Source organism: Salmo salar, chromosome 20, assembly GCF_965601325.2.
Source record: "Salmo salar chromosome 20, fSalSal1, whole genome shotgun sequence".
Taxonomy (NCBI): domain Eukaryota; kingdom Metazoa; phylum Chordata; class Actinopteri; order Salmoniformes; family Salmonidae; genus Salmo; species Salmo salar.
Window position 1 is genome coordinate 20480643 of NC_138310.1, and position 14954 is coordinate 20495596.

Here is a 14954-nt window from a genome sequence, read left to right on the forward strand (position 1 = left end):
TCACTTTTGCAATAGTATAAATAGCCCATCAACATGTCGACAAGTTAACTAATTAAATGTTGGATTCACGTCTCCAACTAAACCAAAAATAAAAGTCAAAGAATTGGATTAAGCCAGTGGGACAGATGAAACTCTTCATGCATTAGATATCATTTAAATGTTGATAGTCTCTGTGGAGATCACAATTGCTGTAATAATCAGCATTGATAACTTGTACCATGTACTTTTCATGTAATCTCAACTACAATCCAAGTCATTTGGTTGTGCTATTAGATTAAGCAAAGTGATAACACATTAAGTTGTTGTATAAATACAAAATATCTGACATTGTATTCCTATTTGAACTTGGTTGTGGTTTTAAATGGTTGAAAGCGCAGTGATAACACATTTAGATGACAACTAAACAAAACATCTGACCTTATTTTTCCATTTGATTTTGGCTTTGCTTTTATATTGGTTGAAAGCATAATGATAACACATTGGGAATTCAACAAACTTCTGGCTGTCTTTTTGAGTGGGTGATTAAAGGTTCAAACCTCATTGATCGACGTCTCAACCAAATATTGCCAAAATGTCCACGTTGAAATGACTTGGTGTGCCCAGTGGGGATTGTATCAAACAGCAGAGTTAAGAAAGTCTGGTGCTCCTTTGCCTTTGTGTCCTGTAGACAGCAATGGGCTCCCAATGAGAACATAGTTTTAATGGATTATGTGCCCTGGCCCCTGAATGTGGTAAATAGGCTTTATGTTGTGGTCCAAGTATTTTTGCTGCTATGATGACGGTGACATAGCTAACTATCTTACATGCCCATTCACATCTCTTACACATGAGAATGTATTCAACAAAATGTATCCAGCATAGCTTTGTCTCTGTTTGTCAGACAGTGCTTATCTCTGTAGACTGATATACCATGGTGGTTTGTGCTCTCACTTATCTGAGTGTGAATGCACCTCGTCTTAGCACTGGGAGCAGGGAGAGACAGGTTTGATCATGAAAACTGGGTGTATAAACAGGTCACTACCTGGCTCTCTGTGAAAGAGTCTGTCTCTAGCCGACCTCTATGGTGAAGTCACTGTCTTAGTGCTGCTCACGCATCACCACTGTCGCTCAGCAGCTTGCCTTCTGCTCATGGATGCAGTTCAGTCTGAGTCATACTCTCACTACACTTACTGTCTCACAACACAGGCCCATCTTACAGGCTTCTGTGCTGCTCAAAGTTCTCTCATCTTTAGATTTAAAAGAGTAATGTTAAATCTAGAGGAATGATCTGCACATATCATCTCACTCATTGAATCATTCCAGCACCATGTATAGGGACAGGTAAAGGGGCTGGGCGGTTACTCATACATTGATGTGTTTCTGTTCGTTGACCTCATAGAGACCTGGCTCCAAGAGACATCTCTGGAACCTCTGACCCCTTTGCCAGAATCCTCTTCAATAACCACAGTGCAGAAACTTCGGTGAGGAGGGAGATGAGCCAGATAACATGTATATGTCTGAATTATCACCAATTTTAGTGGAAACGAAGACTGATTTGAGCATGTGAAATAGTAAATGAAGGGTTTTTCTGGTGTGTGTGTGTGTGTGTGTGTGTGTGTGTGTGTGTGTGTGTGTGTGTGTGTGTGTGTGTGTGTGTGTGTGTGTGTGTGTGTGTGTGTGTGTGTGTGTGTGTGTGTGTGTGTGTGTGTGTGTGTGTGTTAGATCATTAAGAAGACTCGTTATCCACACTGGAGTGAGACCCTGGAGCTGGAGCTCGAGACCTGGGAGCTGACTGAGGGAGGGAGTGTCACAGTGGAAGTCTGGGACTGGGACATGGTGGGCAAGAATGACTTCCTGGGAAAGGTGAAGAGGTTATGTTCCTAATGTCTATGGGTTACTTATGTTATTCTGTGAGGACACATTATACTTATTTCTACTATGTGGAATCATTCATATTTTTACAAATGCCAATATGTATTGTTGGTGCTAGAGTGCTGTTTCAGTTAAGTGTATGGTATGATGTTTTGGTTATTTGTTTTCCTGTTCAGGTGGAAATCCCTTTTGCTTGCCTGCACAAGACACCTCTGTTGCAGGGTTGGTTTCGTCTGCTGCCCCTGGGAAACCATGAGGATGATGCTGGGTAAGGTGTGTGTGTGTGTGTGTGTGTGTGTGTGTGTGTGTGTGTGTGTGTGTGTGTGTGTGTGTGTGTGTGTGTGTGTGTGTGTGTGTGTGTGTGTGTGTGTGTGTGTGTGTGTGTGTGTGTGTGTGTGTGTGTGTGTGTGTGTGTGTGTGTGTGTGTGTGTGTGTGTGTGTTTGTTTGTGTGTTTGTTTGTGTGTGTTTGTGTTGTTTTTGTTTTTGGACCAGAAGTCATCACAAGGATAGTAAAACAAGGAACATTCAGACAAGTGGGGACATTTCGCCAGTCCCCACAAGGAAAAAGGCTATTTTAGGCTTAGGGGTTAGATTTAAGGTTAGGGTTATAATTAGGGTTTAGGTTTGGGGTTAGGAATTACATTTATGGTTTGGGGTTAAGGTTAGGTTTAGAGCTGGGCGATATGGCCTAAAAATCATATCTTGATTTTTCCAAACTTATGGGCGATTCCCGATATACAGTGCATTCGGAAAGTATTCAGACCCTTTAACTTTTTCAACATTTTGTTGCGTTACAGCCGTATTCTAAAATTGATACAATTGTTTTTTTCCCCTCATCAATCTACACACACTACCCCATAATGACAAAGCAAAAATAGGTTTTTAATTTTTTTTGCAAATGTAATAAAATAAATTAAATATCACATACACTACCGTTCAAAAGTTTGGGGTTACTTAGAAACATCCTTGTTTTTGAAAAAAAAGCAAATTTTTCTGTCCATTAAAATAACATCAAATTGATCAGAAATACAGTGTAGACATTGTTAATGTTGTAAATGACTATTGTAGCTGGAAACGGCTGATTTTTAATGGAATATCTACATAGGCATACAGAGGCCCATTATCAGCAACCATCACTCCTGTGTTCCAATGGCACGTTGTCTTAGCTAATCCAAGTTTATCATTTTAAAAGGCTAATTGATCATTAGAAAACCCTTTTGCTATTATGTTAGCACAGCTGAAAACTGTCGTTCTGATTAAAGAAGCAATAAAACTGGCCTTCTTTAGACTAGTTGAGTATCTGGTGCATCAGCATTTGTGGGTTCGATTACAGGCTCAAAATGGCCAGAAACAAATAACTTTCTTCTGAAACTCGTCAGTCTATTCTTGTTCTGAGAAATGAAGGCTTTGGAAACATATGGACCTTTCATCAGCGAGAAAAAAATCATTCTAATAAAAAGATACACTTACTGTAGCAGTTTTGCACAGATCCATATAGCTATGGGCGCCGCCATCCGACAAAACAGCAAGATGGCGCTGACAGACATGGCAGCTCTGCTTCTAGCTCCTAAGCAACTTTGCAGTATTTCGTTTTTTTGTGTTCTTTCTTACACTATTAGTGCAGACATTTTTTTGTGTTATTACATACAGCCGGAAATAACTTTTGTATATTAGAGCGGCGTTAACTCACCAGCACTACTACCAGGAATACGACTTTCCCGAATTGGATCCTTTGTTCGCACCCCTCAGGGCAATTTAAGTTATCCCAGAGGCTGCGCCAAGACGCCGCCGGCGGAGAAGAGGTATTCGGAGTGGACTTCTAGTCCGACTCAGGAGGCGGGCACACCATCCATAGCTTCCAAGTATATTACTCACTAATGTTCAGTCTCTGGACAATACAGTAGATGAGCTCAGGGCGAGGATCTCCTTCTAGAGAGACATCAGGGACTGTAGCATACTCTGTTTCACGGAATCATGGCACTCTCCGGATATACTGTCCACATACATACAGCCAGCTGGGTTCTCAGTACATCGCACAGACAGGAATAAAGAACTCTTCAGGAAGAAGAAGGGTGGTGGTGTATGTTTCATGATTAACCACTCATGGTGTGATTGCTATAATGTACAGGAACTCAAGTCCTTTTGTTCACCCGACCTAGAATACCTCACAATCAAATGCCGACTGTATTACCTCCCAAGAGAATTCTCTTCAGTTATAGTCACAGCCGTGTATATTCCCCCTCAAGCCAATATCACGACGACCGTCAAGGAACTACACTGGACTTTATGCAAACGGGAAACCACATATCCTGAGGCCGCATTCAGTGTAGCTGGGGATTTTAGCAAAGCAAATTTGAGGAAAACGCTACAGAATTTCTATCAACACATTGACTGTAGTACTCACACTGGGAAAACACTCAACCACTGCTATTCTCTCGTACAAGGCCCTCCCCCGCCCTCCCTTTGGCAAATCAGATCATGACTCCATTTTGCTCCTCCCTTCCCATAGGCAGAAACTGAAACAGAAAGTACCCGTGCTAAGATCTATTCAGTTTTGGTCTGACCAATCTGAATCCATGCTTCAAGATTATTTGGATCACACGGACTGGGATATGTTTCGGGTAGCTTCGGATAATAACATTGATACATACAATGACACGGTGACTGAGTTCACCAAAAAGTGTATAGGGGATTTTGTTCCCACTGTGACTATTAAAACCTACCCAAAACATAAACCGTGGATAGATGGCAGCATTTGCGCAAACTGAAAGCGCGAACCACCACATTTAACCATGGCAAGGTGACTGGGGATATGGTTGAATACAAACAGTGTAGTCATTCCCTCCATAAGGCAATCAAACAGGCAAAATGTCAGTACAGAGACAAAGTGGAGTCGCAATTCAACAGCTCAGACACGAGACGTATGTGGCAGGGTCTTCAGACAATCACGGATTACAAAGGGACGACTCACCCATGAAGAGCACTTTTTGCCAGTCCTGTCTGGTCCAGCGACGGTGGGTTTGTGCCCATAGGCGACGTTGTTGCCGGTGATGTCTGGTGAGGACCTGCCTTACAACAGGCCTACAAGCCCTCAGTCCAGCCTCTCTCAGCCTATTGTGGACAGTCTGAGCACTGATGGAGGGATTGTGCGTTTCTGGTGTAACCCGGGCAGTTGTTGTTGCCATTCTGTACACCTGTCCCGCAGGTGTGATGTTCAGATGTACCGATCCTGTGCAGGTGTTTTTACACGTGGTCTGCAACTGCGAGGACAATCAGCTGTCCGTCCTGTTTCCCTGTAGCGCTGTCTTAGGCGTCTCACAGTACGGACATTGCAATTTATTGCCCTGGCCACATCTGCAGTCCTCATGCCTCCTTGCAGCATGCCTAAGACCCGTTCACGCAGATGAGCAGATACCCTGGGCATTATTCTTTTGGTGTTTTTCAGAGTCAGTAGAAAGGCCTCTTTAGTGTCCTAAGTTTTCATAACTGTGACCTTAATTGCCTACCGTCTGTAAGCTGTTAGTGTCTTAACAACCGTTCCACAGGTGCATGTTCATTGTTTATGGTTCATTGAACAAGCATGGGAAACAGTGTTAAAATCCTTTACAATGAAGATCTGTGAAGTTATTTGGATTTTTATAAATTATCTTTAAAGACAGGGTCCTGAAAAAGGGACGTTTCTTTTTTTGCTGAGTTTAGTTTGTGAGCTAAGCAGGCTACTGCCTGGGAAGGTCTCTCACTCAGAAGTACGAGATGGGGAGGGGGCGGGGGTAGGTTGACCTCAGGTCTCAACACTGGAAGCCTGAGGTAGGGGGAATCTCAAATAGCGCACCTCTAACTTTGTACAGTACTAATGCAATTAGTAAAATCAGTCAAACTACGAAAGGCTACCAAATAAACCACTATTCATTAATAATACTGTGAATGTATACAGTTGAAGTCGGAAGTTTACATACACCTTAGTCAAATACATTTAAACTCAGTTTTTCACAATTCCTGACATTTAATCCTAGTAACAATTCCCGGTCTTAGATCAGTTAGGATCACCACTTTATTTTAAGAATGTGAAATGTCAGAATAATAGTAGAGAGAATTATTTATTTCAGCTTTTATTTATTTCATCACATTTCCAGTGGGTCAGAAGTTTACATACACTGAATTAGTATTTGGTAGCATTGCCTTTAAATTGTTTAACTTGGGTCAAACGTTTCAGGTAGCCTTCCACAATCTTCCCACAATAAGTTCCCACATTCCTCCTGACAGAGCTGGTGTAACTGAGTCAGGTTTGTAGGCCTCCTTGCTCGCACCCACCTTTTCAGTTTTGCCCACAAATTTTCCATATGATTGAGGTCAGGGCTTTGTGATGGCCACTCCAATACCTTGACTTCGTTGTCCTAAAGCCATTTTGCCACAACTTTGGAAGTATGCTTGGGGTCTTTGTCCATTTGGAAGTCCCGTTTGTGACCAAGCTTTAACTTCCTGACTGAGATGTTGCTTCAATATATCCACATAATTTTCCTTCCTCATGGTTGCATCTATTTTGTGAAGTGCACCAATCCCTCCTGCAGCAAAGCACCCTGTTATGGATGTCGTAGAGACGGGACCAAAGCGCAGAAAACAGAAAACAACTACCCACTACCCACAAAACACAGGTGGAAAAAGGCTGCCTAAGTATGGTTCCCAATCAGAGACAACGATAGACAGCTGCCTCTGATTGGAAACCATACCTGGCCAAAACATAGAAATATAAATACATAGAATGCCCACCCCATATCACACCCCGACCTAACTAAACAGAGAAAGACGGCTCTCTCAGGTCAGGGCGTGACACACCCCCACAACATGATGCTGGCACCCCCGTGCTTCACGGTTGGGATGGTGTTCTTCAGCTTGCAAGCCTCCCCCTTTTTCCTCCAAACATAACAATGATCATTGTGGCAAACAGTTCTATTTTTGTTTCATCAGACCAGAGGACATTTCTCCAAAAAGTACGATATTTGTCCCCATGTGCAGTTGTAAACCGTAGTCTCGCTTTTTTAATGGCGGTTTTGGAGCAGTGGCTTCTTCCTTGCTGAGCGGCCTTCAGGTTATGTCGATATAGGACTCGTTTTACTGTGTATATAGATATTTTTGTACCGGTTTCCGCCAGCATCTTCACAAGGTCCTTTGCTGTTGTTCTGGGATTGATTTTCACTTTGCGCACACCAAAGTACGTTGATCTCTAGGAGACAGAACGCGTCTCCTTCCTGAGCGGTATGACGGCTGCGTGGTCCCATGGTGTTACCCTTGCGTACTATTGTTTATACAGATGAACGTGGTACCTTCATGTGTTTGGAAATTGCTCCCAAGGATGATCCAGACTTGTGGAGGTACAGTTTGGTGAAGAACCGGGCCCAGTGGAGCTGTTCGATGGCTGACTGCACCAGCGGGAGAGGGTACCGATACTTTGTGGTGATGTCATTGAGTCCACGGTAATTGATACAAGGGCGTAATCCTCCCTACTTCTTGGCCACGAAGAAGAAACCAGCCGATGCAGGGGACTTGGACCTGCGGATGAAACTCTATTGGATCGCCTCTTGAATGTAGTCCTCCATAGCCTTGGTCTCAGCCACCGACAGAGGGTAGATGCGGAGGTGTAGCACCAGAAAACAGGTCAATGGCACAGTCCCAGGGGCGATGAGGAGGTAGACAGGTAGCGCGGGTCTTGGAGAATACCTCCCTTAGATCCTGATATTCCTCTGGGTTGTTGGCCTGGAGGGCAACCACAGGACTCTCAACTGACGTGGAACCACAGGGGACAGGAAAGCAGGTCTTCCGGCATTCAGGTGTCCAGTCGGTGATTCTCATCCTCGACCATGAGATGGTAGGGTTATGGCGCTGAAGCCAAGGTAGACAGAGGATGATCTTGTGAACTGGTGCAATGGTGATGAAGGGATGTTTTCCTGGTGATTGGGCTTCATGGTGAGGGTGAGTGGTTGGGTGATGTGTGTGATGGTTCCGGATCCTAGAGGCAGTCGAGACCTTGAACTGGAAAAGGAGAGGAGGCAAGGGTCTGATCCATAAAGTTCCCTGCAGCGCCGGAATCCACTAAAGATGTAGACACAGGACATGAGGGACAGTCAGCCAGAGAGATGGGTACTAAAAATAGTCCAACAGGAAGAGCAGTAGATGGAATACTCACTCCTGGTCCGGGGGATGTAACATCACGTGACCGTCCCTCTGCTCTAATGGATCCCAGATTCTGAAGTAATTGACAACGCTGGCGCTTGTGCCCTCCCTGGGCACAGTACAGACAGAGCCCCAGCTGTATCCATCTGCGTCGTTCCGCCGCGGGAAGACGTGTGATCCTTACCTCCATGGGTTCAGGCTCTGATCCCGAACACTCGCCGAAGGAGGGAGAGAAGTGATGGAGATGCCAACGCTCCTGGAGGAGGTTATCCAGATGATGGCCATTGCAATGAGTGCGTCCAGGGTGAGGTTGTCATCTCGGCAGGCCAGTTCAGTCTGGACCTCCTCGCGCAGACCTCTTCTAAATAATGTGTGCTGAGCGCTGACTCATTCTATCCACTAGAAGCTGCTACTGTCCGGAAGGTAAGTGCATACTCAGCAACCGTCTGATATCCCTGCTGGAGCTGAAGGAGACGCTCACCTCCCTCTCTACCCTCCGCGGGATGATCAAAAATACATTTAAAACAGAGCCATGAACCCCTCATAAGACTCGAGCTCCTCCTCTCTCCCAGACGGCCGTAGCCCATTCCAATACCCGCCCAGTCAGCAGAGAAATATCCGTGGCAACCTTAGACCTCTCGGTGGTGGGAGCTCCCATCTGATCTGCGAAATAGAGGGAGCACTGAAGGAGGAAGCCACAGCATTTGGATGGTGTCCCGTTATATATCTCCGGGAGGGATAAACGGGCATCGCTGACCTGAGCGGGTTCCTGAATGGGCTGGTGTGCTGACTCGTTGGGGAGAATATCCTCAGCGGAGGCTAGAATATCCTCCGCTGTTGAGACGCTGTAGACTGCGGAGAACATCTTCCATGGCCGTCCCCAGTTGAGCCAGCTGATCATGGTGTTGACGAAGAAGGTCACCTTGTTCATTGATCGTCTGGGACATGTCCGGTTGTCCTGCTGCTTCCATATTTTGATTTGGTATTCTGTAAGGATGGGCAGTGAGTCGGAAGCAGGTGCAAGGTTTTAATGAAACAACAAAACCAAGAACACGACACTAACATAAGGCAGTATGCCGATACACAAGAACAATACTAACTGGTGAGTGAACATGGGAGAGTGACATATAAAGGGGAAGAAATTATGAAGGTAATGGAGTCCGGGTGTGGTGCGCGTAATGATGAGTGCCAGGTGTGCGTAATGATGAATCCTAGGACCTGAGGTCCACTATGTCACAGGAATGCCTAAGTGGCCTTGCTGTCATCAGTATTAACCATGCAATTGCTGGACAGATTTCTTATGATGATGTAATTGATGACTTTGCATCAAGGAAGGCAAGAAAAGTCAGGGTTTAGATGGCAGTTGTGCAATTTAATTTGTGTGTTTCTTGTTTGAAGTGCAATAGTGTAATAATCAGGTTCTCTTCTTTATAATTGTGTATTCTATTTGTATATTTGTGTGATATCGGATTTGTGCAATTTTGTTTATTTCTGTGTATTAATTCGATTCTCTTTTTATTTGTATGTATATGCTACAATTTGTTTCTATTTGTCTTTGTTACTTGTTTTTGATATTTATGAGTCTTATTTCTGTATATATTTTTATATTTATATATTTTTAAATGTTATGATTATTTATTTGTGTTGTTCCAAATGTCTGAATAAAAATGACAGTTAGTGCAGAATAGTGCTTTTGTTGGGGGGGGGGGGGGGGGGGGCTGAAGGGGGCCATACGAACTTGAACCGCCACTGCTGAAGAGTATTTCTGTCTATAATGAAGCTCTTTTTTGTGAAAAAAACTCATTCTGATTGGCTGGGAGACTGGCTCCCCAGTTGTTGTGCCGCTGCCCAGTCATGTGAAATCCATAGATTTGGGCCTAATAAATGTATTTCAATTGCCCGATTTCCCTTGATGAACTGTAAGTCAGTAAAATCTTTGACGTTGCATGTTGCATTTATATTTGTTCAGTATATTTAGCTAAAATAATGAATTACTGAAATAAAATGGACATTTGAAAAACAGATCCCCATTTTCTCAGGTGTTTATTACCCTGTCAGGTGAATGTCAGCCTAATAAGTATAAGGCAAAGGTTTGAAGACAGCCGACGGATCACTGCTTAAGTATCTTATTCCCTCACCGAGTTTCATCAAGGGACAAGGGTATACAGCTAGGGCTCTGCAGGCATCTGTTCTCTGTGATAACAGTAGAACAAGGGTATCTGTGATAGCAAGGCACACACACACACACACACACACACACACACACACACACACACACACACACAGAGAGAGAGTCATTACGGAATGAGTCACAGATTTAGGGGGTTGTTTGTTCCGGAAGGAATGACAAGGTACTATCAGAAGGGAGGTCTGTCACTCCCAAGATGGCAGGGTAGAGGAAACTGGAAAGGCCATTACAGGGTGGTTGTCACACATCATACCCCGCATGGCAATCCACCAAACCTATCCCCGGTGTGGTCACATTCCCTTTTTAATACTCAGCACTGCTTGTGTTATAACATGCTTGTGCTAAGCAAACTTCCTGTGAGTATTGTTTGAGTGTTGTGACTGTAGTGTCTGAGGCCTCCCTCTCTCTCTCTCTGTCCACAGAGGTAAGCTGGGTGCGCTGCGTCTTAAGGTGCGTCTGGTGGAGGACCGTATCCTGCCCTCCATGTACTACCAGCCTCTCATTGACCTGCTGGTGGAGTCTGTCATCTCTCCTGCTGAGGTCAGCATCACACTACTGACACAAACACAACACATTGTTATTAACTCATTCTACAGGATATTTTTCAGTGGAGGCTCTTCAGAAGAGGAAGGGGTGTACCATCCACCTCAGTGAATTTCATACAAATAAAATTGTTAAAACTTTTAAAAACTATACTAAATATATTCACATCACCAAATAATGTATTAAAACAGACTGTTTTGCAATGAAGGTTTACAGTAGCCTCAACAGCCATCTGTAGGGTAGAACCATTTGTGTAGCCGGAGGACAGCTAGCTTCCGTCCTCCTCTGTGTACATTGACATCAATACAAAACCTAGGAGGCTTATGGTTCTCAACCCCTTCCATAGACTTACACAGTAATTATGACAACTTCCAGAGGATGTTCTCCAACCTATCAGAGCTCTTGCAGCATGAACTGACATGTTGTCCACCCAATCAAAGGATCAGAGAATAAATCTAGTACTGAAAGCATAAGCTACAGCCAGCTAGCACTGCAGTGCATAAAATGTGGTGAGGAGTTGACAATAGTTTTGAACAAATTAATTTCTTCAAAAATAAAGGAGAAGCAGTTTCACTTACTTAGCTAGCAAATGCAGCTAGCTAGTTTAGACTACTCATACACGCTGCTCAAATAGAGGGATGTTAGCTAGCTGGCTATGGCTATCCAACACAATACTGGAACTCTTCCAAGTCAAGGTAAGCTTTTTGTTTTACTAATTTATTGCCGCCGGTGTAACCGCACTATAGTTACTGCATGATTGTAGCAGGTTTACTAACGTCTTAGTTTTATTAGCTATGTTGACTGTGACGTTACTTTAGCTAATATGGTGACAACGGTGTAGGCTGTGTGTAGCAGTTATGATATGGTTTGGCTTGGAAAGGTTTTTTCGCCTGGTCACATACAGCTGATGTGTTGTGCATTGAAGTCCACAAACGAAGGGAAAAGAGCACATTGAATTAATTATATATATATTTTTTTAATGCATTCTTCTCACCAATTTCATGGTATCCAATTGGTTGTTACAGTCTTGTCCCAACTCCCTTACGGACTCGGGAGAGGCGAAGGTCGAGAGCCGTGCGTCCTCCGAAACACAACCCAGCCAAGCCGCACTGCTTCTTGACACAATGCCCGCTTAACCTGGAAGCCAGCCACACCAAGGTGTCGGAGGAAACACCGTACACCTGGCGACCGTGTCAGCATGCATTGTGCCCAGCCTGCCACAGGAGACGGTAATGCGCGACGGGACAAGAACATCCCTGCCGGCCAAACCCTCCCCTAACCCGGACGATGCTGGGCCAATTGTGCGCTGCCCCATAGGTCACCCAGTCGCGGCCGGCTACGACAGAGCCTGGACTCGAACCAGGATCTCTAGTGGCACAGCTAGCTCTGCGATGCAGTGCCTTAGACCACTGCGCCACTCGGGAGGCCTCACAGAGCACATAGATGCGAGAAGGAATACAACGTGGCTGCTATGAATGTGAGCTGTGTTTACGTGTGATCAGGGGTGTATTCATTCTGCCGATTCTGTTGAAAAAACTTTTCTTAAAACTAAGCGAAACGGGGATTAACATACCTGAATGTGTCCAATAGAAACTCTCGTTTGCAACTGTTGGACTAATGATTACACCCTAGATCAGCTAGATGCAGGTAAGAGTGTGCAAGGCTGTGTTGAATGTGTCACTGTCTGTCCATGTGTCACTGTCTGTCACCTCAACATTTTCTCTGGACCTGTGTCACCAATGTTGTGATCTTTCATTCATAGGCTAGATTGTAACAGCCTTATGATGGGTATAGGGAAAATTTGAGTGTCATATAGTAGCCTAAACCTATAGATGTTACATTGAACTGGGTGAATGGAATATGAATGACAGTCGTCCAACATGGTGTAATAGAAGGCCATGCTAGGCCATGCTCCTAAAAAAAACGGTACTTAAACTGTCACAATGGGTGGCTTGTGGATTCCGAAGAGTCAGGCGCAGGAGACAGAAAGATTCCGTTAATGAATTTAATAGAAATATCCACACGGAAAATATGCAAGGTATGGAGTGCAAGGTGTGCAAAAGTAACGCATCACCCTTAAAAGAACGTAACCAGGGACGCAGCCCAAAAGGAATAGCGTAACTCCACACTATACAGAACCACATGAAACACACCCTGACAAACGAACAATCCCGCACAAACAACAAACCTAACTAGCTAGCCTAAATACCCATCCCCACTAACAACTAACACAAAACAGGTGCGCAACTAACCTAGGCCTAACTAACAGAACGTGAAACATAAATCGATGGCAGCTAGTAGGCCGGCGACGACGACCGCCGAGCGCCGCCCGGGCGAGGAGGGGCGCCACCTTCCGTAGGTGTCGTGACATAAACGGTACTGACTGCCACTGATATTGTTATGATTTATTCAGCTACAAATGAATTCCATTTTCATGCCATATGAAGATGCCATGATGCGTGATTCCTTTCTATAAGAATGCATTTCCTTCATTAGATTTATTAGAATATGCCACATCCTTCCACAACAGGGTTATATAGAGAGCATAATGTGCTCCATGGCTGACAGACACAAAGTCAGCTTCCTCTCATATATGAACACTTGGCTAATAGACCCTGACTATCTCCAACCTATGATCCATCCCAGGTGGAGGACAGCAGCCCTCTGACCATGCTGGAGGAGGTGACCACGGTTGAGAGCCGGCAGGACGTGGCGATGACCCTGGTCAAGATCTACCTGGGCCAGGGCCTTGTGGTGCCCTTTCTGGACTACCTCAGCACCCGTGAGGTCAACCACACTTGTAAGAGACACTGGCTGGCTTGGGAATTTAACATTGGATAGGAAAGTCATATTTGTGAGCTTTTTTTTATGCTCTTGTAAGAAACATGGTTATATGACCACTGAATCTCTTGGATGTAGGGAAACAAATCCCTGTGAAGCTGTGAACAACCAGGGAGTGTGTAGGTTAAGGTAGTGTACAGTGTGGGAAGGAGCTTTGAGTGTACAGTACAAGTCAAAGGTTTGCACGCACCTACTCATTCAAAGGGTTTTCTTTATTTTTACTATTTTCTACATTGTACAATAACAGTGTAGACATCAAAACTATGAAATAACATATGGAATCATGTAGTATCCCATTTTTCTATTTACAAATCAAAGTATATTTTAGATTTTAGATTCTTCAAAGTAGCCACCCTTTGCCTTGATGATAGCTTTACACACTTTTGGCATGCTCTCAAACAGCTTCACCTGGAATGCTTTTCCAACCGTCTTGAAGGAGTTCCCACATATGCTGAGCACTTGTTGGCTGCTTTTCCTTCACTCTGCGGTCCAACTCATCCCAAACCATCTCAATTGGGTTGAGGTTGGGTGATTGTGGAGGGCAGATAATCTGATGCAGCACTTCATCACTCTCCTTCTTGGTCAAATTGCCCTTACACAGCCTGGAGGTGTGTTGGGTCATTGTCCTGTTGAAAAACAAATGAGAGTCCCACTAAGCGCAAACCAGATGGGATGCTGTGGTAGCCATGCTGGTTAAGTGTGCCTTGAATTCTAAATAAATCACAGACAGTGTCACCAACAAAACATCCCCACACCATCACATCTCCTCCTCTATGCTTCATGGTGGGAACCACACATGCGGAGATCATCCGTTCACCAACTCTGCATCTCACAATGACACGGCGGTTGGAACCAAAAATCAAAAATTTGGACTCATCAATCAAAGGACAGATTTCCACCAGTCTAATGTCCATTTTGGTTACAACATGATTCCATATGTGTTATTTCATCATTTTGATGTCTTCACTATTATTCTACAATGTAGAAAATAGTAAAAAAAATAAAGAAAAACTTTTGACTGGTACTGTATGTGTGCTAGGCAGATTGAATAAGAGCCCAGCTGCTCACCTGCTCTTGTTCCTGCGTATCCCACAGAGGCTCTAAGCGTTGTTGGTATTTAACTCTGATTTGACGCTCTTTCTCTAATCGTAGCAGCAGCCACGGTCGGGCTGTGTGGGCGGGCGGTGCACGCCTGCCAGCACTATATTAATCAGACCTCCGACAATTATCCACCCTTAAGTCGTTTCACAAGTTCTGCGTGTTCATTAATTATATTTCTGTCTCCACCCGCGTCTCCAGGCTAAGTCATAAGGAGTTTTGTTGTGCTCTGCGTGTTTTCTTCTCTTTCTGTTAGTGTGGCTT

The 14954-nt window shown here is 44.3% G+C and overlaps 1 protein-coding gene across 1 annotated transcript in view; it reads left to right on the forward strand.

Annotated features, from left to right (window-relative positions):
• LOC106579924 (rasGAP-activating-like protein 1) overlaps positions 1-14954 on the forward strand; it is a 61508-nt gene that overhangs the window by 35065 nt on the left and 11489 nt on the right. Inside the window, exons 6-10 of the mRNA XM_014160328.3 lie at positions 1379-1460; positions 1702-1842; positions 2028-2119; positions 10631-10748; positions 13398-13551. Of these exons, the coding sequence (XP_014015803.3) occupies positions 1379-1460; positions 1702-1842; positions 2028-2119; positions 10631-10748; positions 13398-13551 (587 nt within the window). The remainder of the gene's footprint in view (positions 1-1378; positions 1461-1701; positions 1843-2027; positions 2120-10630; positions 10749-13397; positions 13552-14954) is intronic.